The sequence below is a fragment of the Synchiropus splendidus genome, chromosome 14, assembly GCF_027744825.2.
Source record: "Synchiropus splendidus isolate RoL2022-P1 chromosome 14, RoL_Sspl_1.0, whole genome shotgun sequence".
Taxonomy (NCBI): domain Eukaryota; kingdom Metazoa; phylum Chordata; class Actinopteri; order Syngnathiformes; family Callionymidae; genus Synchiropus; species Synchiropus splendidus.
This window is the reverse complement of record NC_071347.1, coordinates 14,616,384-14,643,652: the sequence shown is the minus strand read 5'-3', so window position 1 is coordinate 14,643,652 and position 27,269 is coordinate 14,616,384. Positions and strand designations below refer to the sequence as shown.

Sequence of the window (27,269 nt, the reverse complement as noted above, 5' to 3'; positions counted from 1 at the left end):
GGCACACACACACACACTGAACATTGGTCCCCGCTACTTTGTTGTGCTGCTTCCATTACGTCAACCCTAGCAACGGCCAAAACATCCCGACGAATCCGCTCCAGATGACACGGTGTTTTCGCTCAGGGAGGGAAAGCTTCAGCTTTTTCGTTCCCTTGCTTTTCACATGTAGTTGGAGGAAGGAGAGCCAGCGCGTTGCATCACTCCATGTGTTCTCTTTGGAGTGACAGCCATGTGCTTCCAGTTAAAGTTACGTAAGACATCTGACCACTTTCTTCTGCTCTTAAGTCCAAACAATAAAACTTCCCTGATGTTGACATGGGAGCGCAGGTGAAATCTAAACCCCTTGACTGCCAGGGGGGTTATTTTGGGATGTTTGGTGCGTTCACACGTTGCCAGGAAGTGTTTATTCCCCCTCCGAATATGAGTTACGCCTCTCATCTTCCACTTTGCTATCTTGGTAACTAGAGAGTTTGAGGGAAAAATCTACAGTAAATCTCAAGACTGTCAAAGGAACTATGTACCATTCAGTGAAGATAATCTTATTCTCATCAATAATACCTAAGAAAATCACAAAAAAGGTTAGTTTGTCATCTTCAATTTCCCCCTCTGTTATGTTTAAGCTGTAACCACCTCAGTCTGTTGGGGAACAAAAAACAGTTAATAAACTGGACAAACCAGCCACAGTGAATGAAGGGCGACAGAGTAGAAGAGTTGAAGTAACATAGAATGAATCCCATGTAAACAAGTCCAAGTCCAAGACTGATGGCTTAAGACAGACTCGAGACCAAGACCAAACTGGATATAGAACCAAGCCCCAGTTTGCTCTAATGAAAGCATTATGCGTTGTTTTTTTTCTTTTTTTTTTTAACCTCACCAATGCTCTTCAAAACTGACACCAAAGTGCCTATGGTTTATATGTACAGTGGTACCTCGGTTTTCGAACGTCCCGGACTTCGAATAAATCGGAGTTCGAACAAAATTTCTAGATTTTTTTGATTCAGATTTCGAACGAAAATCCAGAACTCGAACGGCCACGAAAAAGCCGGAAAAAACATAACGTGCGCGGACTGATCAGCTGAGCCACGACGCACTTTGTTATTATGTATAACGCAGCCTCTGGCTGCAGATGTGTCCCGTTAGCTACATTTACTGACTGTTTTTTCTTCATACTGAGGTGTAAAACCTTTCCTGTCTCCACACTGGACCGTGGTAGAGTGTCACAGGGGAGGTGCTCGCTCTCCACACCTCCGAGGCTGGAGCAACACTCCAGGGTTTGATGTCCTGTTGTGGGCTGGAGCTGGGACAGGGATGAGGCAAGAGACAGAGCGTGACTTGGTTTGTGACTTTGTCACAGCCAAACTGCACAGAAGCGCACATTCAGAGCTGGACACGCACCGGGCACCTCTTCACTTCTGGAGAGACGTCACTCACTCTGCAACCCCTCCCACATGCAGCGGCCACACACATAGAGGAACAGCGCACCTGCAGCAGACACTCTACATTCACTCCTACAAAAGCCTATTTTAAGGCTTGGAACGCATTATTTCTTTTTCCATTCATTGTAATGGGAAAAATCGATTCAGATTTTGAACAAATCGCTTCTCGAACGGCCTTCTGGAACAGATTGTGGTGGAGAACCGAGTGTACCACTGTACCACTTCATCTTGACTTGTAGAATGCAAGGTTATGCTGAAAGATTGTGTAGATACGGAGACATAAATAATGAAGCAGAAGTGAGAACATGGCCACCGGGTCTTTAATGATGATTCCAATTAAAATGTCAGTTATTATAAAAGAGCCAATGAAACATTCTTCTTAGAGAAGGCAGAGTGTTTGAGCAACAAAATAAGTGATCAAAAACTCAGGAGTACATTGACGTATGGCACACAATTATGTCATCGGTGAGAACATTATAAGCACCTACGTTACTCAACCTCACCTTTTGTTATTCACGGTCAAAAGTCATTGAGCGATGTTTTGCTCAGTTTTGGAGGGTCATATCAGAGACACCCGAGACGTAGAGAACCATAGTGTTATTTAAAGATCAGATCCCAAAAGCCATGCTGTGATTACTTCTGCCACGGCTGGTAAACAACACCGGAACACATGTGAGGCCAAGTGCCACTAAGCTGATGAGCCCAGAATAGAGCCGTCATGAACACACACGCGAAGCTAAGGAGACACTTCCGAGCCGCGAGTGAGAGCATAGACTCTAACAATTAGATCTCCTCAATCACAACCTACTTTCTAAAATGATATAAGCTGGACTGAATTGAAAGTACAAAAATAAAATCACAGGAGTCCCAGTAAAATTAGCTTTTTGAGGAACTGTATGAAGTAAAATATGGCTTTATCCGAGCGCTTAAGGCACCCGAGAAAACAAAGAAACATTTAACTACAATACAATTTTTTTTTTTTGTGCAAGGACACATCATTTAATAACCGTTTATGTCATATATATCAAATCCCTTTAGAGATGTAATAATATAATGCAGTCATTGTAAATGTCAATCAACAGGTTTTATCAATGATACATTTGATTTTGAACTTTTTAATATGTCTGAATTCAATGAATAAATCTCACATTGAGGCTATTCCCTTTTCACGAGTCAGGAGCATAGTGACTCCAAAGACAGTTGAGGGATTTATGTCTTGCTCATTTCCTTTGTATTACATCATAATACATGTAAAAACACACATATATAGCTGTTCTAGCATCAAACATAGAAAAAAATGTCTAATGTTGACTAATTAAAACGTGTTTTTCTGAGGAGTAGTGATGGGTAGATGTGAGGTATCACGAAACAGTGTTGCAGGGTTGATGAAACAGGGCCCTCATTTTCAGAGGCCATAGATGGCACTCATTGTTTAGAAATGATGTGTTGAATTGGTTGTTCAGATCTAAACATTTTACAGCAGATAGTGCCACCTGGTGGACACTGTTTCACGAAACCTCATCTACCCTTCAATGGTGAGTGAGAAACAAAGCTACCAGGAGGAAGACCAGAGAAGCTACCATGACAAAGGAAGGCCTCGAGTGGTACAGGAAACTTGAGGACCAATCGCGGTTGCAAAGTGAGGAGCTTCAGGATGGTAGTCACATCAACCTCACTTGTGTCTTTGACTGAAAAGTGCTAGAACCCTTCTAAAAAGCTCTGTTCAAAGACGATAAGTATCTGATGTCTACGTCCGCCTCTCCACATTTGGGTTAGGCTTAAACCAATTAACTCAACCTGACTGAATCTGGACCTACGCGGACACCTTTCTATCTACGTCTTTTTTCTGCAACAGGTTGGTTTGGGAGGGACAGGGAAGTTTTAGAACATTTGTACTTCAATTGTCTGTCGAACTTTCCAGGTAAACCGTTGCAATTTTCTTCTCATGGGAAATCTTGGTCGGCAGGATGTGGGCCTGCTGTCCGTCATCTGAGCTCATCCCTTCCAGCTGGAAGGTGAACGACTCCTCCGACGGCCCTATTTTGATGATCCTCTCTGTTGTCACACAAGCCGACTCCCCTTCCTCGCCGAACCCCTCAAACTCCTCGTCCTCATCGTCCTCTTCTTTGGAGATGGTGAAGCTGTACCCCCCTGCTCCGCTCTGAAATGCCTTGTCCAGGTTCGATGACTTCAGCGCCGCCATGATCTGCTCCCGGGAGAGATCCTCCTCCTCCTCCTCCAGCAGCCCAGATTCCTCCAGCGACTGAGAGACATTCAGCTCTGCGACGATGGTCATGGTTCCGTTCCCGCTTGTCTGCTGAACCTTCTTGATGGCTACATTCTGGGGGCTTTCACTGCTGACTTTGGTCAGGAATGCCAACTCCTCCTTCAGAGGGCCTGACACCGACTCTTGCAGCTTCTCCAACGCTCCTTTCAGCTGCTCCTGAGGCTCCAGACTGTCCTCTCTCAGGAACTCCAGCACCGACTCCTGGACGATGGGCGAGACACGGACTTCCTCCTCTATGATACACTCCGGAATGCTTTCCTTGGGGAAGTGCCGATCATCTGGCACAAATTTGTACTCCTGGCTCTCCTCCACTATCACTCTGCTTGGTGGCAGACGTTCATCTTGATAGTACCTCTCATCTGAGAGGTCGTCCACCAGGCCATAGTGCCCATAGGAGGTGATGCCACCACCTTCCTCCAGCTCAGACAGATTATCATCAGGGGTCGAGACAAAATACTCGCTGGCCTCAGGCTCGGGGGACAAATATTCAGGCTCTTTGGGAGCCTCGTGAGTGGACCCAAGCGCAGCATCCTCCGTGAATGACAGACGTTGGTCACTTTTTTCAGCGTGTGGTACGTTATCCAGCTCCTCGATCTGGAAATAAGTGGAGGGTTCGAAAAGCTTTGACCCCTGCTCCTCCACTTCTTCCTCGTCGCTGTACGACTCCACAGGCTCCTCAATGATTTCCACATTGACCGACTTATTCTCCAGGTTCTCATCTCCCTGAAGACCACTCAGCAGGTTCTTGATCATACTTGCTGTCGCCGCATCTTTGATGTCTTCCAGCGACATCTTCTTCACGCCCTGGTTCAGTAGCTCGCCCAGAGCGGCGTCCTCAGAAATATCCACCTCCTCTTCCACCTTAGACTGCAGCACGATCTGCGTTTTAGTCGTGCCATCCTCCATTTCACTCTTCTCCACATGATAGGTCACCTTTGACTCTCCAGAGGAGCACGCCTTTGCGTCCAACCCGGCTGGTTTCATCATTTTCTCAAAGATCTCCTTGACAGACACGTTATCTAGCACCGCTTTCTCGTTCGGACCAAGCAAAACCTCTGCTCCCTCCTTATCTCTGACATCACTTTCAAGTTCACTCTCCTCAACTTTCTCCACTGGCTTTTCAGTTTTCACTTCTGTTTGACTCTTTGCCTTCAACGTTGGGGACACCATCTGCTCTGACACCATCACTGGCTGGCTCCTCTCTTGAGAAACCTGTTTGATTTCCACTCTCTTCTCCTCCGATGTTAAGCTGCGTGCACTCTGACTCACGGGTTTCGAGCTCTGGACTGTTACTTTCTCTTTGGTGATGGTTTGAACAGGGACTGAAGCGGCAGCTCTGGCTTTGTTGAAGGAGATCATGTCCCTTCTGGACGCAGGACTCTGGTGTTGAGATCTCCCTGTTACAGTGATGGGAATGACCCTGGAGGGGCTCCGGGATCCAGAAGGCAAAGATGATCTACCCAGGTACGAGGGTCGGGGAGTGAAGGTGACATCTCGATGTTGTCTGACTGTTGTGGCAGCTCGAGGGGTGTAAGGCTGGGAGGGCAACTTGATATCTGGAACATAAAAATATAGGTTCTGTCACACCAGATTAGCTCTTGAAAAGCTTTATATACATGCAATGACTCTTCTATGAACTTCAAATATGGCTGACTTAAGCAAGAAATGACCAATCTTTTTGACAAATAAAGAAGGGTTGGTTCCTCTTGTCATGTTCTTCTATTTCCTTGTTTTAGGATTGACAATATAAGACTTCTATGTCCCAAATTTGGCACATGTTACGGGTGAGAATTCATTATTTACAGTAAGAACTCAAAATAAATATTGTGACAAATGTTGATTATGGTTAAAAACTAAAACAGCTTTTCTAACGTGCCCAAAGCACCGTTGAAACCGACCTTCAACCAAGGTCTTCATAGAGGATTGTGATGGATGGATGTGACCACATTCATGTGGAGATCAACTTATTTAGAAAAGGATCTCTGTTTTATTTTGAATGTGTCTTCTAGTGAGGCTAGATGAGGTTTCATGAGACAGTATTGCAGGGTTGATGAAACAGTGTCCTATTTTTAAAGGCCACTAGGTGGCGCTCTTGGTTTATAAATTACGCAAGGTTTCATTGAATTAGTTGTTCAAGTCCAAACATTTTACAGCAGACAGTGCCATCTGGTGGCATCTGAAAATCAGGACACTGTGTCATGAAACTTCATCAACCCATCATTATTGTCTTCCCTTCCCTGTATTGTTCTGTTTTTTTGACTTAATAATAACTATAATATTGGATCACACCTGAATGCTGAGGATGTATTAATAGTCAAAATAAGATCTTCATCAGCAATGTTACTCCTCACATGATTTTAGTAACACATCATTCCAGAAGTAGAAATAGAAATAGAAGTAGAAGTAGAAATATCCTTCAAAATGCGAGACATGCACTGAGCAATGCACGGACTCTTGCAGTGAATTACCAATGATTCGCTCTCTTTGCTGGTGATTCCCCCTCCTATGAGCCTCCTGCATACCTGCTCTCTCACCCTCCAAGAGAGACCTGCGAACAACAGACAAAAGGTACATAACTCAAAATGTCTCTTGACAATAACTTTCTGTCATTAACAAATATAAACAACTAAGACATATGAATACCTTAAAAGACGCTCGACTTCCTCCAGCTCTGCCATCGCCACTCTCTGAAGCTAATAGTTTCACAACTAGCAGCAATGAGAGCAACCGACCATATACGGTCACAACCATTAAGAATCACTTACGAGGAAGCGTAAGTAACTGCCGTCTCACCTATCCTTGGCTACGAGTCAAATACTAATCGACAACAAACAGTAGTCCTTCCAAATGGAGCAACCTCTACTGGAGAGCGCTTCCTCCCAAATGACTGGCCTAAAAATAACAGCTACAAAGCGGGGCTGTCCGCGCTTCCCCAGGAATCCCAACGCTGACTCGTGACAATGTGCAACTACACATGCCACAGAAGGTCGCCTCAGTGAAATGCATCAGTTGTTATGGAAGTGACATTGAAACTGTGCCAAAAGGAAATAAACGTCGTACGTCTCTTTTCTTGAACAGTTTTCAAAAACATAGAGGAAGACACTCCAGGCATTATCCATTTGTAAACAATCCGCTAACAATGACCCAACAATACCTTCCAGGGAGGTTTATTCCATGATTAAAAGTGTATCTGTTTTCTTTTTAGAACTGTTTCACATTACTTTGTTATGAATGTTCAGGGAGTGGTTGCTACAGGACACACTGCTTCAGATGGAAGAGCAGCTAACTCATGTTTAAGAATTTATTCAGCAGTCATGTCCAACTGTGACGCAAAAAGCAGCCCAGACACGAAGAAAGATGATCGGATCGGACTTGTACATGGATGGATCACAGACAGGCGTTGAGCTGAATCAGGTCCTCTCATTCCAAAAGACATGTTTACATCATTTTCATTCAGGCCTTTATCTGGACTGGAGTGGCCCATGCGACCGCAGGACTTGAAACCGATACAGAGATGCAGGTCGATGAAGCCGAAGCAAAGGGCAGTAATGGAATCGGAGAATCGATGAACCATGAAGTCCAGCTGTCTCACCGTGAGATAAGAAATCTTGTCAACAACTGACCAGTTGGGCTTCGTGTTATAACCCTAGCACAGACCCGTAATAAAATCAGTAATACATCAAATTGTTCATATATATTTGACTTAAGTCTTCAAATATAGTGCTAGATTGCCTGAGAATGAAAAAAAAAGTTTTGTCAGGTCACATTTAAATGGCAAGGAGCTCAGGAAAATTGGTGTTTATGGTCTCGGCCTGAAATGGGTGATGCCATTGTAGTAACTGTGCCTGGTAGTTGGGGGCGCTGTATTTCCACATAGACCACCAAAGTACACGTCTTTGAAAAAAGCCGCCATCATCGCCCGAAGTTGCTATGAAACACTAGACAGTGAATCTATCAGCATACGCAGCACCTACATCTCATTGAGTTGCAGGTAGCATCAGCAAATTCAACTTGAAGTTTACAGAACATAAACACGGGACCAGATGTTTTTATAAATACGACAGAAAGCAACACCTTTTGGTCTCTAGCATAGAATTATCACAAAAAGGCAAAGACAAGTTGACTGTAGTAAAGGAACTTAAACACCCTGATACTGGGTGTTTAAAAATGTAGATACAATGTAGCTTTTCTTGTCCTTCCTTTTGAAATGAAAATTTAAATGGAGAGGTTTAATACATTTGCTTCAGTTACATTTCGTAAGCGAAGAGAACATGCCATTAGCGGCATGACGTGACACTGCTTTGAGCTTTATTTTTATTTTTATTTTATATCAAATGATTCATATTCACTTCATATAAGTGGTGCTGAAGCGCTAAAATAACTAACTAAAATAACCCATCGGGTTGAGCTAAGAGCGTGGCTGGGTGTGTGATCATGAGTGATGCGGCTATGTTAAGCCCATGAAAACAAGACGTGCCATGCTATTACAGGAGTCACTTATTTGTCCTCCCACTGTGGGAATATTCAATCTACAGGGTGCAGCATGAGCGCAGTTCCTAAGATGGTTTATGACAGTGATCTATTCCGGTTGCTCCAACCAGTGAAAGTCTGACAGCGTTCACAGCAACTGGCAGAAGGGAGCTCATGTATTCGGTGAGATCAACGATCGGGCTAAAACTGAGGACGCTCACTTGGTTTTGACAAGTGACAAATGATTAGCTTGCGTCTTTCCTGAGGCCCAGGGGCCACATGCGGCCCTTCACCTGCCATTATGTGGCCCACATCAGGTTTCTCATTCAAAGCCCAGCATTAGTCATTACGTTTTCAATTGTATATATAATTTAATCTGTCTTTGCTGCAACTCCTCGAAGCTCGAATCAAAAGTTTACTTCAATAATGATGAATAGTAATTTAAAAGGAACTGGATTTCAGTTGTAATTAAGTGCATTTCCATAGTATTGCATAGCTGTTTTACCCAGGAATGAATTCCCTTCACAAGTAATATATAATAAAACCCAATATCATGGCATTATGACACTTTCTGTCATCCTTATTGTCAACATTTGATCGGTTTTCTATCTTGTGTCATTCTCTTTTTTGGGCGGGATTCTACTTGTTCTGTTTTATTTTGTCCTGTCACTTACATTTTGTCCCTCTCCCTTTGGTTGTCGGAGTGTTCCCATGAATAATTGCACACGGCTGGATCTAATCTACCATTCAAATCATCATCGGAACTGTCTTAAGGCGCAGTTATGCTCAACGTTACGTAGGGGTCCGAATACAAACTGAGCCTTCAGTCCATGCTCTGCTTTCATTTCGTCCGTATTTCGGCATGTTTCCACAAAGCTAATGGACCATGTGGAGCAGTACCACCATAAACCATGGGGGGCAGTGTTGCTGTTACTACCCGATACATAGCTCTAAAGAGTCACGAAGAAGAGATAACAATGATGTGAAGTCTAGTCCTCTAGTTGCGCCTCCTACAACGCTGTCTCCGTTTCATCTTTTGTGCGAGAGGTATGAAGACCTTGGTTGAGGAGTTTGTCAGAAACTTTTGACGGCTCCCCCTGGTGGATATCTTAGTGAACACCAATACCAACACAAAGAACGTATGGAAATATATGATCAGTGACGGACGGGTACAATTTCGTACATAGAGGGAGGATAAATAGGCCTATAAGCACTTTGGTTCCAGTAATGTGTGCCAGATCAACTACATTTCATTGGCGTTACAGTTGAGTAATAATTTTCGTGTATGTGTTTCTGATCAATGCTTTTTCTTTTTTCCTGATTCTGTTGTTTCCACTTGTGAGAATGTTTTGACTACCACGCTTTGATTTTGTTGTTATTGACCATCGTGTTTCTGTTGGGTGAAGCTTTCTGTTTAGACTCTTCCTCGATTGTTTGTTTTCTATTGTATCACTGTAAATTGAACCTTGTGTCGATTCTGTGTCGCGTCACTGTCTCCTTGTGAATCACTCTTCAAAACATTTGGGTTCGCTGTGCTCAGCTCCGTAACATCTTCATTTCTTTGGTGTTTGGGTGTGACACTCCCTCGCAACAATCCCATTGCATAATGTGGCCTCCTAAGACGAAAATCTAAATTCACTGAAGGCTGGAACTCCTTCAACAAGAGATAAGAGCATCAACAGATTGAGTCTCTAATTCCTGGAGGCTAACGTGGGCATGAAGCATCTCTGTGGTTGGGTTACTGTGGTGATGGTAATGGCCCTCCTTCCACACCGGACAAACATGCATCCGCCTCCCTTTCTTCCATTAAATTCCCATATATTTGAAATTGTCTTTTTCAAGTTTTCAATTGAAGGTTGATGTTTATTATTGTTTGCACAATATTGACACGCGTTGGAGGAGATCCAGTTTGAATTAGCCTTGACACATGCTGAAGTTCAGACCTGGGCAAAGTGCCGCCCGGGGGCCCAAATCTGGCCCTTTGACTGGATTTATGTGGCCCTCCAGGAGTCAGAGTAAAACTTTAAAACTGACATTTATGTCTTGTGCATTGTTTTTTGTTCATTATGATGCAACTGAAACATAACTTTCTCGTTTGATCATTTTTCTCAGTTGTTCTTTTCCATTGGCTATTTGAAGAGTATTTCTTGTCCCTTAAAATACATCAGAATTGAAAGTAGATTTTGAAATGTACGAGACACATTGAGAATATTTAAATTAAATGTGGTTTAAATAAAATATGTTTTGTATTTGTATTTGGAGGGAGACAAAGCACTCAATAAAAAAATGAATGAAAGAGTTATGTCTTTAATGAGTAACATTTACATTTGAGCTCGGAATAATAAGTATTTAAAACTGATTTTTTTGGTATCAATCCTAGACGTTTCTAAAAGATGTAACTGAAATAGTAATGGTTTTACTTTGACCTCTTGAGGGGCACTTCACTTAGGTTCATTAGTTGTGTTGTAGTTTGTTTATTCTTGTTTCCGATACGTTGGTGTAGGGCTTGGAAACAGACCAGTCAACAGAAGAAAATGACAAAAAGCTTGACGGTAGTCACCTGTAGCCGGCCACCTCCATGCCCAGATCCATCTTGACCTGAAGAAGTTGCTGATGTTCCATCATCTTCCTATCAATTTCCTGCGCCATCATGTTCCGCTGGTGCTCCAGCTGCTCAATGATCATCTGGAGGACATCAAAGGAACAATGTGAGCAGCTGGAACTGCATTACAGATGTTCATGGTTAACTCCAAAGCCCCCTCTCTTTCCCGGATTAATTGGATTTGTTTAAGTTGTACCTTTGTTCCTGATGATCCCGAGACACCATTTTATATGAGACTTACTTACTTACAGAGGGAGACACTGTGACTTGACGGGACAGATCTTATCGGAATCCTGTCTGATCCCGCTGCATTAATCATGTGGCTCATCTAATCCACCGACTGGACTCGTGACGGAACCTTTTCGAGGTCCAGTTTGACATCCAGCAACAGATGTGATCTGAAGGATCAACCTCGGAAAAATGTGTCTTTGTGACAATCTCCAACAGTGTGTCAGCAGCACTGTCATCCGAGAAGGGCCGACCCGCTCAGGGCGCCATCTTTAGGACGGCTAATAAGGATTTGTCAGTCTGACAGATAATTGGTTTAAGTGGTGGGCGAAATCCAGCCGCCATGAAAGCGTGGGGGAGGCAGAGCCCGACTCCAGGGACTTGATACAGAGAGGTTTGGGAATAGAAGCATGTCAGGATCCACTTTAGACGGGATGTATCTTTAGCTGAGTAGGTTTATGCTAACAGGACAGCCATCAGCGACTCAAGCATTGATCGGCAGTGGCTACAAACACCTCACTTTTGACACTAATGTATTTACTGCGGAGTCCTTGGAAGCGCGGTGTGAGACACATATTTATTTAAAAGGTCAAACCCCCCAAAAATGACATTTTAAGTCATTAGAATCCAACCTTATGACCACGTTTGTTTCATTTTGATAACCCGGCCCAAATGCATCCCAACAAGGGTGTTTATATTTGTTCATTTAAGACCGGGGCAAAGTGCGGCCCGGGGGCCGCATGCGCCCATTTCCACGTAGTTCTGAGGCCCTCATGGCGTCACATCAAAACCACAAATTGATATTTTTCATCAGTCATTACGGTTTCAGTTCTTAATTCTAAATTTTCTTTCTCTGAACATTTTATATTTGTTATTCTTGCTCCATATCCATTAATAGTCATATTGACATATTAAATAAAAAAACATATTTTTTGTGCAATGTTCCTTTTAACAGCATTTCTTGTCTCAGAAAAAAAATGTTGTGAGGAAAACAAACTGTAAATAAAATGAAAGCAAGACACTTGAATCTCATAATGTTAAGGTGTGGTTACGCTCCCCTATTTTTACTTGTATTGTATCATATCTGCAGTTCAATTTAAGCAGCCCCTCACAACAGTCACCACATATGATGTGGTCCTTCAGATAATTGAATTACCTACCCCTGGTTTGTTTGGGTGAACTGGACTGTCCAGCGTGTCCATCCACCCGAGATATAGAGAAAGGTGTTTAAAAATAGCTGATGACAAAGTGAAAGAAAGACGCCCATTATATATCAAGTATTTTTAGCAATTACATAAATGGAAAATGGATTCTTATTGTTGCTTCAAGGCCGCGCTTCTGTCGCCCCTTTAATAGTGGGAGTGGGCGTGGTGCAGGCAGGGAGTGGTCTTCAGCTCTTAACTGACTCAGTCAACACAGCAGTTCTTCCGAGCGTTAAATGTGATGAACATTGATGCTTTACGTAATACGACAGTTGTCTTCGAAACGGTGAAAGATGCAGTAGTAAAATGATACCTGGTACTGAGTGCAGTCCGCATGGAACTTCTCCTCCATGTGCACCAGCTGCTCCTCCAGCCTCCCTTGTATCTGACCCTGTTTCTGCGCATCCGTGCGTAACTGGTCCAACTCCGCGGCGTACACGCTCTTCTCCCGCTGCAGGTCGCGCAGCTTCACCTGGTCCGCCTTGATGGCCTGCTCCATCGCCTCCACCTGGTTCCTGTACATGTCGAAGGTCTGGATCCAGCCTTCGGACAGTCCCCGGGCGTAGTCCTGCACCTCCTCCACGGAGGCCGCCGGCGGCCCGCGGTAGGTCTGGGTGATGATGGGGACCACTCTGGACTCCACCTGCCGATGGAGGCGCTCCATCTCCTGCCTGTGCGCCTCCTCCAAGCGCATGTACTCGGCCTGCAGCTGCTGGAGGCGCTTCTCAAGTTCGCCGTTGGTCAGGTGAGCGTGTCGGAGTTGCTTCTCGGCGCCGCGCAGCTCGCCGCCCATGTCCCGGCACACTTCGCTCTGCTCGCTGCACAGAGACTGGACCATCTGCAGCTCCCTCCACAGCTTCTCCCGCTCCATCTCCGCCTGGGACTTCTCCAACGCCATCTGCTCCACGGTCCTCCGCAGCTCCCGCAGCTCGACTTTGTAGCCGGGCTCCCACGCCGGGGTCCGCGCTCGCCTCAGCTGGCTGACCTCGGTCATCAGACGCGCGTTCTCCTGCTCCAGCTGCTTGGTTCGGGACAGGTACTGGACCAGCCGGCTGTTGAGCTGCTGCAGCTGCTGCTTCTCGCTCTCGAAAGTTCTCCCAGCGACGGGCAACATGATGGCATCAGCTGAAGGTTCCAGGGTGAGGATGAGTGTGGCGAGTGTGATGGAAGCCCCGAGCAGTGAGTGGCCTTTGACAAGTGCAGGAGGAGGAGAGAGGCGGGACCTGCTCCTCTCGCGTCCCGGACGGGATGACATGCTGCCTTCACGGGCCGTCCGACCATTTCCATGCCCAAAGCTCTGTGTAACGTTTTTCAATTCAACATGTAAAACCAGCGATTTCATTTGGTATTTCTCAGTATATATAATTTTTGTTATTTAGTTTCCCATAGTACTGATTTCTGAATGTTTATAATGTTTATATTGTATTGAACAACGAAAATGTGGGAGGAATAAAGAAAAGCTAATTTCACCAGGAGCAAAATCCTGCATACATTTCCCATGATGCACTGCACCGGACTGTGTTATTCGCATTTTTAACAGCTTCAACGAATATTCATATGCTTATATGGACACTTCATCCATCTGGACTACTTCCTGTGCATAAGGACGTTAATACATAAGGCTTAGTAGCTAACCAGAGTTAGCAGTCAGTTTACACACATTAACACGACGCTAGAGACCAAAATAATGAAGGGGATATAACGTGCACATAACGCTTTAAAATCCGTTATATCTAATCACATAAAGGATTTGGGGCTGTCTCACCTGCGCGCGTTCATTTCATCCACAAAACTTCTGTAGGTGGGTTTCCGCTGCCCAGCAACCTCATAGTCGAGGCTGCACTGCCACCCAATGGTCTGCAGCTGGTACTGCAGCCAAAATGGCTAAACTGAATTTAAAAATTAAAAAGAAAAAATCTGAACATAATATCCGACAGTGCTATTCGGTAGAGAAATGAGAAATATATTTCCAATGACTCGTAAAAACTGTGACAGTGTAAAATACCTTTCGGTTTAAACTAATTAAATGATTAAAAATCATTAAAAAAATAATTGTAACGCTTGTATCCGAGGTAAACAATTTTATGAGACGTTGAACGAAGCCATAATACGTTAAAATATGACGGAGGTTCTTGAACGCATCACACGCATGTTTCTCTGGCTAGCGAACATAGCTAACTGTAGAAGGGTTATAGTGACGTCACCCGAGTTTATTCGTGCATAAAAAGCGGTTCAAGAATAGTGTTGAGCGATTTTTTTAAGAGAAGTAAAGTAAATAACAGCAATTAAAACACATTGAGCAGCTGATTATAGCTTCATGGCACAACAAAAACCACCCAACTCAATGTACTTTGAAAAGTACATTCCATCTTTTTGTGACAATGAAATGTAAGAAAGTAGGAACATGTTTATTTTCAATTATTATTATTATTTTATTAAAATTTCAGATAAAAGAAAATACAAGAAATTCTCAGATACACATTTGGAGATAACACCACCTTCCTTAAAAAAAGAAAGAAAGAAAGAAAAAAGCCACACTGTCTCAGCTACTTAAAAAAAAAAAAGAAGAAATCTTTTAGAGTCCTCATGAACAGAACTTGAATAAAGACAGCCGAGTGATTCAACTAAGTTACGTCTTGCCCCGATTGTGTTATGAAGATGGCATGAACCATGGTAAAGAACAAAGTCACGACGATAAACCTCTTCTGTGTGCAGGTGGCGTCCAGTCACCCTGCATGTTAGTGAGGTTTGCCTGAAGAACATTCTGTAGATAAAGATGCAGTGAAGTCACACAACCCAAACACCTTCTCTTTTCTAGTTTGTTTTTACTACCCGTAATCTAGATAAAAACCCCAACACTTGGCATTCACCTCAAAAAGTCTTACGTCGCACCTCAGGCTAAAAATATCCCTTTTAGAATTGAACATCTTGATCCACTAGTTGCCTGCATGAGTCTATTGTGGGGAATACGTGGTATGAAAGGGGTTTATTTCAGGATTGAAAGGACAGAGATTCAGTTTTTGGTACACTTGCCCTTCATACGAGAGGTTAAAATCAGGGTGTCTATAAGCAGAGCCGACCCTCCAATTAGGCAAATGAAGCAGTTGCTACAAGAGTTGAAAATATCTTTCAAATTTCAGCTAGTTTTTATTTTCCAGCAAACTCAAATGTGCAGGGGAAGGGCTGCAGTTAGGCTGGTTTATATTAGTCAAAGGATCAATTTAAAACGTAAACATTTTTGGACCACAATAGTAGTGAACGGTAGATAAGGTTTCATGAAACAGTATTCTGATTTGACCTCATCCACCCATCACCAGAAATATCCTAGTATTATTGTGAATAAAGCTAGCAACTTGACAGCAGAAGTACATTTCTTGGGGCTACACTGACACATTCTACACTGTAAATTCAGTTCCACAGACTGAAAATAGACTACTTCCTCCCATTTGTTTAAGAAAAGCTAGTTTTTATGTTGAGAAAATGTACTTTGTATGATTCTAATCATTGACTTTGTGCTGGTTTTGCTTCTGTATTTGCTACATTTTTATTTTTCAATTTGATAACAAAGTTTGAGGCTGCATCAGAGACATGTTTCTTAACTTTTATTTGTAAATGACAACTTTACCTGAAAAAAAAAAGAAAAAGAAAAAAAGGAATTAAAAAGCATAATTGCGCCACTTGAGGACACCCTGATTATGACCACAATATTTTCCATGGTGTGTTTGCCGAACCTAATTTGTTGCTGTGAATGCGTGCCTTGGCAGTCAGTGGGCAGATTTGGGAAATGCATTACGCCATATGAAGACGCTTTCACGGGCAAGGGAGACGTTTGTGTTGCATTGTTGTGGTGTTATGCCTTTACCCGCAATTCACCAGTTCAAAGCCTTAAAACATCCAATTAAATACGAAATAAATAAGCTGGCTTAAATATTATTTAAATAAAATCCCTGAAGGTCGAACTTTTACATTAAAATCTAGACTTCAGGATTTATTTTTTGTGTGGGGGGGAGAGGGGTTAAACTAGCAACCTGTATGATGGGTGAGGCCGATGAGAAAGAGTGAGATGTGTTCTACGTTTCTTTTCGTACATATAGTTCAAAAGAGTGAGGTAGATATATGAAGAAAACAAAAAGTCCCCAGTCATGACACCAAAGAAAATACATACAAAAAAACCTTTATACTGAATTAAGGGGCATTTATACAGTGATTCAAACTGATATCAGAGAAAGGACATCAATAAATAACAGGAAGGAAAGTAACGGGTGGAAGAAGTGAACATTTAATTATAAAACAAAAAGATGAGGAGAAATCCTTCACAATATTCTGCCTCCGTTTTAAGACCTTGTTTCTCTTCCCTGGCCTCATCTTTATTTGGTTTGATCAGACGCGGTGAGTATTGCTCATGGGAAGGTGACGGGACACGTGGCGCTGGATGGCGTAATTAAGGCAACTCAATTAGCCCTAAAAAAAAAAAAAGGAGACAGGAAGTGAACTTTCAAGACTGGACTTCAAAAAGAGGCACAGCAGCAGGGAGAGGATGGCGGGTGGGAGCGTCAGGAGGAAGCGTGAAGAAAAGAAAAAGAAAAAAAAAAGCCTTTTTACTTTGACCTGAGATTGAACTGCACTGACGCCGAACGCCGTGACAGAGTACAAAAAAAAAGGGGGGGTGCAGAAAGTACACGCTCACACTGGGAGCTAAGGTGTCCATTCCAAATAATATTAATAATAACAATAATGATAATTATAAACATCCACAAACAAAAAAAGGGGAAAATAAAAAGACAATAGTGTCACTGAAAACCTGTCCGGGACAAAAAAAAATGCATTTTTATCTTTTTTTTTTTTTTTTTTAATCATTTTTAAGAACATGAGAAATGGACTGTAGTGGAGACCGTAGAATATCCAACCTGAAGGATTTATATATATATATCGAGGAGAGGAACTGAATAAAATAGCAGCTTTGTTCTGTACAGACGTAGAGGCAAACATCTTGAAAAAGATCTTTTTTTTTTTTTTTTTTTTCTCTCCAAAGTGACAAATCAAAACCATTTGTATAAAAACAGATCCTGCAGTTAAAAAACAACTGTAAGACCTTTCGGATGTCGCTGAAATGCAGAGACGCTAAAGAACAGACGCAGGGAGGCCGCTGGACCAGGGTCAAAGGTCGTCGATGGATTTGAGGCCTTTTCTTAAGTGGAAGATAAATCCCAGTGTAGGTTTGTTCTGAAAAGACGGTGGCAGGTTTGAGGCTGTGAATCCGAGTCCGGTCCCCAAAAAGTGAGAAATATTAAATAAATAAATAGATTAAACATCTGGTGACTTTATGAGGATAGGGGGCGCTCTTTCGTTTTGGCACATTATTGAGACTTTGTTTTTTAACTTTGGCTGCTTGTGTGATTGAGTTCAACACCCCGTTTTAAGTGATTATCAAAAGATCAAAACAGGGTGAGGACTGGGGTGCAGCCGCTCTGCTTCCCATCTTACTAAAAGCCTTCATGCTCTTCCCTCTGAGGGTAACCCAAACATGCAGCATGAGAAATGTAAAATCTTTCAGCTAATGTCCAGTAACTTAGTCTACCATGTAGCCTTGTTGACATTACCATGTTAGCTTTGATACCTTTTGAACGTGGCATTTTGGCAATTCTAGGATTTTTTTTGTGTTCAACTCTGAATCACAGCCTCAAGTGGGAAAAAAAAGGACCTGCGTTGACAAAAGAAAAAGATTTGGCAACAGTTTGGCAGACACTCGGTTAGGCCCCGCCCCCTCCTGTGTTGACCCCCAGCTGCCGGGCTCTGCGTCCCCGGCACGTCAACAATCCAGAATTGTCTAGTTTGAGGCATCCTTGCGTGACGTGGCGCAGCGAGCTCATGTCTGTGAGTCTTTTTTTTTTTTTTTTTTTTTTTTTTTTTTAGAAATGAAGCTTTACCATATTATAGAGAGAATCACATATACGTATAAATACACACTCAGATTTCCACGTCCTCTCTGAAATTGCCCGAAAAAAAGTGCTCGTCTGTTGGATTTGCTGGCAGATATGCTTCAAACTCTTTAAGTCCGAGTCGTCCTCGATGACTGCGTCCGGGCCGTTTCCTCAGCAAGAGGGTCACAGCGGCCGCGCGAGAACCCCAGTGTTGAGTCCGAGCCTCCCCATTCTGTGCTATTCCGTGACAGTCCTGTGAAAGGAGAGACCATCGGCCTCCACACAGCAGAAGAGCGTCCTGTCTCGGCCCCGACAAGAGGTTGGTTTTACCCTGTGTAGAAGAAGGCGGCGGTCCGGATATCAGCAGGCCGACGACTGCGGCAGCGGTAACGCCCGCTCGTTCTTTCTACCTCCGTTCATGTGTGCGTACGGTTGCATCTCCTCGAAGTTGGGCCGCAGCACCACCACAGGACCGTTGGCCGACGCGTGTCCTGAGCTGTCCAACGATTGACCCGGGGACACCAAGGCAGAGGCGGCGGGGCCCGGGGAGGAGGGGGAGACGGAACCCAGCAGAGGGGTACTGGGGCCCTGCATGGGCGACAGCTGCTGCGTGGAAGGAGGCGGCGGCGGCGTCCCAGCGGAGCATCCCAGTAATGATGCAGTGGCGGCAGCGGCAGACGAGGGCTGCATGTTGGATGCGGGGTCCAGTGGAATGTTCTTCATGTTCTCTACCTCCATGTCCAGCTCCTCGGTGTCCGGCGGCTTGTTCTCCTCGCTGTAGAAGAAGCTCATTTCGCTGAACGGGGGTTCCATCTCGTCTTTGATGCTGCTGATGATCTCCAGGAAGGACGGACGCATTTTGGGGTTGTACTGCCAACACATCCGCATCAGCTCAAACCTGAAAACACACCGAGGACCTGTGAGATTCACACATCAAGGCACATAAAAACTAGTAGTATACAGGCTTGGTTTAAAGCCCGGCGGAAAATAACTGTACTGCACTTATTCTCCAGCAGGGGGAGGCAGATATCATCAAAAGGAAGCCAATTTCCTTTATTTTTATACGAACCAACGACAGTTCTCTTTCCTCAAATAATCGGTGTAGGTGCAACTATTTTTATCAAAAGAAATCTTCTTTCAATTCGGATAACTTAGTGATTCTTCAGTCTTATCTTAAAATGTATGATTAATGTTACAATTATTTTTTGTTCAAATGTGACCAAGCTAGTATGAATAAATTACATTTTCATTTGACAAAAGTTAAGATAAGACTATAATTTAAGCGTAATATTAACAATAGTCACTATCATTGAATATTATTCATTTTATGTCCTTCACCACTGAGCTTTCTCCACACACACCCACAAGGCATTGTGGGAAAACGCATCCCATCTCTTGCCCCACTTAACCCTCGACGCCAGCAGGGGGCCGCTCAGACTTGTTTTTCTGCGGCGCAGCAAGTGGCTGGGAGTCCTGAAGTCTCCTTGAAGGAAAACAAGATGTAATATTTGGAGCCGGACCGAAGCTCCGGAGAAACCTGCGTCGTACTGCGGCAACTCTCCTCCTCTGCTCTAAAGGCCTCCTGCGTGCCAACTTAGCAAAGCGGTACCTCTTGGTGTGCGTGCAGACACATGTTGGTTCCATTAAGCAATACGACTAGAAATGTCACACGGAAGTTGGGTCAATAGCTAGGAACTTGTGGAGAAAAGATGTTTATTGCTGAGGTGCCCTTTCCCTCCGAAGTGGTGTCATGTGATTGGCAGATTTGGACTGTAGTGCGAGTGGGTGTTCAAGACCCCCAAGTCTGTGACTTCAGCCAGGAGGCAGAAGAACCACGTGAAGATTTCTATCCATGTAACCATCTGAAAACAAGCCTGAATTCACATCCCACACTGCCTTTTTTTCCTGAGGCTTCACTGTACTTTCATGGCAATCTCTGCTAAGTCTCTACATCAAAGGCGACCAGCAGTTCGGGGACCTGTCACAGGAACCCCGCGCCCCCTCCCTCCACCACCTTCGTAACACAATCCACACGGTGCTGTAATCGGGACAAAACAGTGGGGCTACTATAGAAACCAGAGGTTTGTGTCTGCACAACACAGCCTCTGCTTTTCTCGACACGTCTAAGGTGAGGTCAGCCATGACAAGTGGGAGTCGAAACGGCGGAATGCCTTCTTATTGAGGTCAGAGCGAAAGAGAGAGAGAGAGAGACACATACATCTACTGTAGCCCAGTGAGTGTGCAGCGAACAACCGGGGTGATTCATTAATGAATTATAAATGACTTAACAGATTCTTTTCTGTCCCTGGCACACGGTTTGCTGACGGGCAGATACCCCCGCACTCGTCATGCTCCACCACAGTGGCAGCTATGATGAGCCTCTCATACGCCCACGAACAGGCATCCCTTCTATGGGACTTGTCGCTGGCATCTGACCACCGGGGGGGCTGTGTCATCAGCAGACCGCTTTTAACCTGTGACGTCAATGTCAGACATCATCTTGGCCAGGACTTACCGTGCACATCACATGACATTTCTCACACTTAAATAGACACTTCCAACGGGTCACGCCGGCGACTATTCCACAATAGAGCCATGAAAGGCAAAGCAGACAGACGGGCCAAAGATGGAGCGTAATGCATGGATACCAAAGGACTTACAGCATGTCAGGGCAGTTGTCCGGCTTGTCCAAGAGTCCTCCCTCCATGACGAAACGGAGCACTTGCTCGTTGGACATGCCCTGATAGGGCTGTTCGGCCAAGGTGGCGATTTCCCACAGCACAACACCAAATGACCTGCGGCGAGAAGAAATGGGGTCAAGGTCAGACGGGCCTTCTCCTTTTAAATATTGGGTGAAATGGGACAAATATTCACGTCTATTGGTTGTAAAAAATGGGATTCCCCTGATATTATACTCTGAAATTTATTTGTTAATAGAATTACTTTCTCAGCATTTGAAGAGTCATCAATATTATGAACAGACTAATGTTCAAAAGGGCAGCAGATTGTACAACTGTAGAAGGGGCAGTCCGATCACCGAAACTGATCACGTGGATTGGCTGTCAATTTGTTATGAAGATGCAGAACTTCTGGGTACATGATGTGGAAAACAAAGAAAGGTTTGGTGAAATAATTGTTCAGGTTATTGGGTAAGCTTTCCGACTGTCACACTCAAATGGGTGCAGGTTGCCAAGGGTGGGCAACACTAACTGGTGTCTGACGAACCAGTGGTCTTCTTCATTTACTGCCGTGAGCCCTGCAAGTTCACCATGCTCCGTCAAGTGCTGGTTCTTTAAATGCTCTATTAGATGACTTTTTGTTGCAGGATACAAACTTTACCCCAAAAAATGTTGCTGCCGCTCACACGTGGTGAGTTGGAAAGCAGGTGAGCTGTGATCCGCCATCTAAGACGTGATGTTTGGTGTATACAGATCAGATATTGGCTGATCGATCGAAGCTAGTGTGAAAGAATGTCAGTTGAGGATCCAGACAGTGAATCCAACACGTGGTGTCCAAAATTATTCAGGGAAAAACGCTCATATTAGTGGTGACCAGCATATTTTAGGCGCAGAATTGTACTTGTATTTTTGATACTCTAAGAACAATAATGTACGTCCATCAAAGTACTTCTAAAACACAACAACATGAAGATAAAGAGGGTAATAATGATGAAACGACTGTAAACTGTTGAATCTAAAAATCGCATTCACCCAAATTAACATAAAAAGGAATGTGATCTTTCGAGACTGAAATTCAAATCATGGGTCCTATTTGAAGCCAGTAGAAAAATACAGTCAAGTGAAAACAACTACGCCAGAAAACAAGTGGGAAAGTACCAGGTCTGTGCTGCAGCTTCGATTGAATGAGACGTAAATTTAACTCCCTCACTGAATCCTGATAAAAGATGATGATGTAACACGACAACACTGGCCACTTCAGACAAGTACTGAACTACTAGCTAGAACTGGTAAAACTGCGTGACAAGATCAGACAGATATTGCCCAGACTCAGCATGTGACGGTTTAAAGCTGAGGTGCCGCATACTGTAAATACGCCACTCATCCCGCATGACATTTGTCTGATTCACACACTCATACATACGACATTATCTTTAGTCCTTTTGCTGCCAAGTTGTTGGTTTTACATGGTGTTAATAACTGGAGTATCTGCTGAGTGCGGCGCTTTCTCCAGGCGTCTAATTATCATTCTCCTGCTTCTTCTGCTCATTAAACAGAACGAACACAAAAACACAGTAGGTAAATACACTGCAGTGAATAATTGTTTTTTATTCATTGAATTGATTTCACGGTGCTTCACGTGTAAGGAAGAATGAAACATTCAAGGAGAGGAAAGGTGAAATTAAACGGTAGGTTTGTTATTTATGTGGTGGGTTTTATTGGCTCATAAAGTCAAAATGTGTTTTACGATAAAAAATAGACAGGAGCATAAGTCACATCACCTCGCTCATCCATCCTGCCAGAGGAAGCAGCCAAGGCCAGCTGGAGGAGCGAGAGTCAAGCTGGTTTTAGTGTTTTTAGGTTGTTTTTTTTGGAAAAAAAGTGGGCGGGGCTAGGCTAGTTTTAAGTTGTTTAAAAGTGTGGTTGGCAGATCTAAGCTGGTTTATCAGTGCCACAGCCTGGTCAAAGCTATGTTAAAGCTGGTTTATCAGGTGACTAAACTGGATTTTCTTTTGTCTTCATACATAGAGAACGTGGGCACAACTGCTACTGAGACGTTGACCACACCGGCTAAGTACAAGCTTGTCAGGCAGCCAACAAGTGTGTTGAAGTTGGTCTGTGCAGCCTGGGAACTGGGTTCTCCCCAGGAATTTTTCACAGCGGTGTCTGTCCGAGGCGGGGTGGGTGCTGACGGCGGAGTGAAGTCCACCTTACCAGGCGGAGTCTTGCTCGACAGACAAGTGATGGACTGCTGACATTTGCGAGTCTCAATAACAGTCCATAAAAACCTTCCCAGCGTAGGGGACTATGACACTGCTTCAGGGCGATCGCAGGAACATTTCTTTTGTAATACAAAACTCCAGTGTGTCATGCTGAGTTACAGTTATTACAAGTTACATCCACACGTCCAAAATGTCCAAACCAAGACAGCAATGTCCATGGAAGTTATTCAGTTTGTCCGGTAATAAGCAACTAGAAAAAAATATTTTATGTTGTCATATTTCACCAATTCAAAACTTCTACTTCCTGTATCTGTTCGTGACGCCATCTTGAATTGCTGGTTGGTGTGGAGTCTTCTGACTTTCCGACTTGGTAATTCTACACTGAGTGACAGAACTGGGAATTTCGAAGGTACGTAGAAGTACTGGAACGCACCCTTACGCAACAAACCCTAGAGCTATTAAAATGTGAAGGGTACCTTTGTCTGGAAGTGACTTCACAAAACCTTCGACAACATTAAGATGTAACAATATGAAGTTTAAGATATTTATCTGTTTGACAAATCATGTATACAACATTATCTTTCTGATGAAAGCATTTGCGGGGATCATCTACAGATGCTACTTCAATGCAACCATGAAGGTGCTAGTACGTGTTAAGCTAACTGGTCAAATTTTGTTTCTCTTATCATTTAGATCATTTCACATTGATGCTGGCGTCTTTTGCTAACGGTAGCATTTTATGTCATTACAGCGGTATATCAATGTTGACTGGTGCCAATCATTTTTCAACTCACGGTTGCATCATACAGGGCACAGACAAGATGGAGGACAGATGTGAAATCTTCAGAGAATGTCTGTGATTTTAAATTCTGTTTTTGTGCCACTCTATTCACACACATTCCTGAAATACTTCAAACCCCCCCTGCAGGTAAACACATGCACACAGCAGGTGTGTGTGCGTGAGTGTGTGCACATGAACATCAAATAGAGTTGATCCCCTTACCAGACATCAGACATTGTAGTAAACACGCCATCTTTCAGTGATTCCGGAGACATCCAGCGGACAGGCAGCAAGCCCTTGCCTCCTTTTCTGTAGTAATCTGTCTCATAAATATCTCTGGTCATGCCGAAGTCTGCAGGAAAAATGAGAGGACAGATTAGAGAAGTCAATGGAGATCACTCATTCCACGTGCGGGGGATAGATAGTTCCCGGAACCTCATGAATCATCTCACCTGCTGCCTCCCTCTGTCCATCTACGTTAAGACTCCACTGCTTCAAGCAAGTGCTGTGAGCTTAATACTTGTTTCGGGGGCCAGCGCCGTGAGTTTAACCAGCGGCCCGTTCTATTGTCTCCACTCACCTCCAATCTTCACCGTGAAGTCCTCTGCCACCATGCAGTTCCTGGCAGCCAAGTCCCGGTGGACAAATTTATTGGCGTTCAGATACGCCATGCCGTCAGCAATTTCACCCGTCATCTGGATCATCTTTTTAAGCGGAGGGAGAACCTGGGTGGTGGCGTTCTGTGAACCAGAATTATGGGAATTGTTGCCGTCAAAATGAGGCACCAAAACATAGTTTGATTTTGTGATTATGTGAAAAATATACCGCAACAAGCTTGAATTATTTTGCACTTCCCTTCCTGCTAATAAGGTGAAGTATACCTGCGCACATATTCGGTCACTTAAGGCAACATAAAAACTGCATTTTCAGCAGTTTCACCTGAGTGTTTTTGATAAATTCAAAAGCGGTATAAACGCAAAGTCATCATCTGTCATACGTGACTAATACAGATGTCCAAAATGGGCTTTAACTGTCAGACAGTGAATGCCAAAATCAAACAGGGCTGTGTGCACGTGTGTCTGTGAAAGCTGCTTACTTCTTTCCGCAGGGAGCGCAGGTGGCTCTTGAGATCCCCCCGGGTCATCAGCTCCATTATCACCAGGGTTGGCTGTCCCTGCGAGACCACGCCCAGCAGGCGCACCTATGCAGAAGAACGCCGCAATTACATAACCGTCGTGAACCCTGCACGCGTTCAAGCAATGAGCGACTTCCATCGCTAAATATCCGATTCACTCGCTCGTTCAAACCATAATGTCAGGGTGCTAAGCCGGTTTCCAGCCAGCCATGAAAAAGGTGTTAAGTGAAGCTTTGCTAACGGAAAATCTTTATAGCTAACACGCAGTTAAACAGCCGGTGGTTACACTGATTAGAGAACGTACACAGACGCTCCAGGAGGTTCAGCGCCAAACAGTGGCCTGCAACAATGATCTGAAGCCCTTTCACATCAATAAGACATTGAGTCATTGAATTAAGAAGACACTGAGATTGTAGCTTGTATATCGAGTTAATAACGTCCATTAAACCATCATGGAGGTTCAAACCACAAAAGGTCTTAACCTCCTTTTATTTTCCACGTCTGATCCAGTGTCAGAAATCACCATGCAGAAGAAAATGAGGGCTGCACAATGAATCAAATTTCAATCATGAGCACGACTCAGCATGGGATTCTGACCAAAAGCATCCGTTTTTGCCGCAAAACTTGGAGGAAGCGCAAGTAAATTTCAGACCTAGTCTCACATCTATATGACGAACAGTTCGCTAAGGTTTCATTTTAAACCAAACAGATCTGTGACGTCGGAGTGAGACCTGTCAATCATTGGCCTGTGATCCACCCCCAGTCTATAGAGAGTGTGTGGTGCGTGCAAACACGCTGCCGTTTTAAAGACAAATGGCTTGAAGAAAAGAAACATAAATCCTGACTGACGAGAGTAGCAAACTCACTGCTGTATTGTATTTTAAGTTTAGTTGTACACAGAAAGCCGTTCGTGCATTATTTTCTATACAAAGCTGAGCATTAAAATACGTATACTATTCCTCCACATTATAACGATAACAATATTTCTCAAATGAAATGTGATTATGATTTTTGCTCAAACCACGTAGCCTTAAAACACTGTCATTCTAAAGGGAGCCATCTTTGTCTAGCATCCAATAATATATATGCATATATTACATTCTTCGCCTTCACTCAGTGAGCTCTCTCAATATATAGTGCATTTTATAGTGCAACATTAGCGCATTACTTCCCTCCAATTGACTGATAGATATAGATGAGTGATATTGCAATTCTTTGACATTGAAATTACAATCTACAAACTAAGCAGTCTCCACGCAGCAACAGGAGTTTTAGGAAACCCTTTCTGAGTTCAGCAAAAACCTTGAAAACCTACCATGTGCTCTTTTGGTGTTGATTTGAAATAATGACTAACTCGTAGGCCAATTTTGAGGAGCAAATGTGTCAAATCTCAATGGGTTTCCTGCATTAAACACTGACTACAACCCAAAGTGAGTTCCTTTGGGAAACAGTGCAACTCTACTTCTGGGTTTGACGGACACTAGAAGCTTATAACTCTTTAGACAGTGAGTAAGCAGAGTGTGATTTAGGTTTCTCACTAAAGCAGAATGATTTGAATCATATGTGTAGTCTCTCTTACCACATGGTGGCAGTTAAACTCCTTCATGACTGAGGCCTCGTTCAAAAACTCGATGCGCTCCCTCATGCTTGCGGACTCGTTGACCGTCTTGATGGCCACACGCGTCTCAGGTTCGTCCTTGACCACTCCCTTAGCGATGCCTTCGTACACCATGCCGAAAGAGCCCTGGCCCAGCTCCTTGTGCATGGTGATCTTCTCTCTGGCCACCTCCCACTCATCTGGGACGTACACTGCAGCGGAGGAAAACAGACAGGTCAGGGCAAGCGTGGCAAAACACCTGGGGAGATCATCTGGAGGTCTCCTACTTTCAGCGGCGCTGAAATACTCCGGGTTGACTGAAGCGTAGAGGACTCCGTTCCCTAATCTGTCGCTGTTCCTGTGGACACAAAGAGAGCTCATCGGACTGCGGATGTGTTTATATATAGTCCATCCTCCCACCACTGGGGAATGTTAATGAAAGCAACATCTATTAACTTAATGAACATTGTACTGATCATTAAGTTTCATGAGCAGAGCAACATCATTGAGGAACTCGCTCAGGCAGTGTGGGGCACCGCAGATAACACTCACCTCTTTTTGTTGATGAAAAAGAGGATGGTGGTCAGGCTGGCAATGAAAAGTGTCACCAGGATGGGAATTATGATCATCAAATAGAAGGCAACGCCATCGTCCCCTGTTAGGAAGAGAGAGAAGACGTTATCGAATGTACAGAAGCAACATGTTTG

General features: G+C 43.8%; 2 protein-coding genes across 2 annotated transcripts in view; both read right to left on the bottom strand.

Annotated features, from left to right (window-relative positions):
* Nucleotides 1–1,657: 1,657 nt before the first annotated feature.
* On the bottom strand, nucleotides 1,658–13,404 carry synm (synemin, intermediate filament protein). Its single transcript, XM_053886634.1, has 4 exons — nucleotides 12,542–13,404; nucleotides 10,757–10,881; nucleotides 6,195–6,274; nucleotides 1,658–5,282 (listed from the first exon to the last, which is right to left on the bottom strand). The coding sequence occupies exons 1-4, from the start codon at nucleotides 13,340–13,342 to the stop codon at nucleotides 3,337–3,339; spliced, it is 2,952 nt and encodes a 983-aa protein (XP_053742609.1). The 5' UTR covers nucleotides 13,343–13,404; the 3' UTR covers nucleotides 1,658–3,336.
* Nucleotides 13,405–14,649: 1,245 nt separating this feature from the next.
* LOC128771137 (insulin-like growth factor 1 receptor) overlaps nucleotides 14,650–27,269 on the bottom strand; it is a 75,373-nt gene continuing 62,753 nt past the window's right edge. The window contains exons 14-21 of the mRNA XM_053886309.1: nucleotides 27,115–27,217; nucleotides 26,850–26,920; nucleotides 26,545–26,774; nucleotides 24,927–25,031; nucleotides 24,411–24,570; nucleotides 24,053–24,182; nucleotides 20,810–20,944; nucleotides 14,650–19,047 (exon numbers count right to left, since the gene is read on the bottom strand). Coding sequence (XP_053742284.1) covers nucleotides 18,510–19,047; nucleotides 20,810–20,944; nucleotides 24,053–24,182; nucleotides 24,411–24,570; nucleotides 24,927–25,031; nucleotides 26,545–26,774; nucleotides 26,850–26,920; nucleotides 27,115–27,217 — 1,472 coding nt within the window. The 3' untranslated portion in view covers nucleotides 14,650–18,509. The remainder of the gene's footprint in view (nucleotides 19,048–20,809; nucleotides 20,945–24,052; nucleotides 24,183–24,410; nucleotides 24,571–24,926; nucleotides 25,032–26,544; nucleotides 26,775–26,849; nucleotides 26,921–27,114; nucleotides 27,218–27,269) is intronic.

Excerpts from the sequence above, each read along its gene's own strand:
- synm (XM_053886634.1), bottom strand. The coding sequence starts at position 13,342 with ATGTTGCCCGTCGCTGGGAGAACTTTCGAGAGCGAGAAGCAGCAGCTG. Across the intron at positions 10,882-12,541 it reads CGGACTGCACTCAGTACCAG|ATGATCATTGAGCAGCTGGA; the intron begins GTATCATTTTAC and ends GATGTCCTCCAG. Across the intron at positions 6,275-10,756 it reads ATGGAGGTGGCCGGCTACAG|GTCTCTCTTGGAGGGTGAGA; the intron begins GTGACTACCGTC and ends TGTTGTTCGCAG.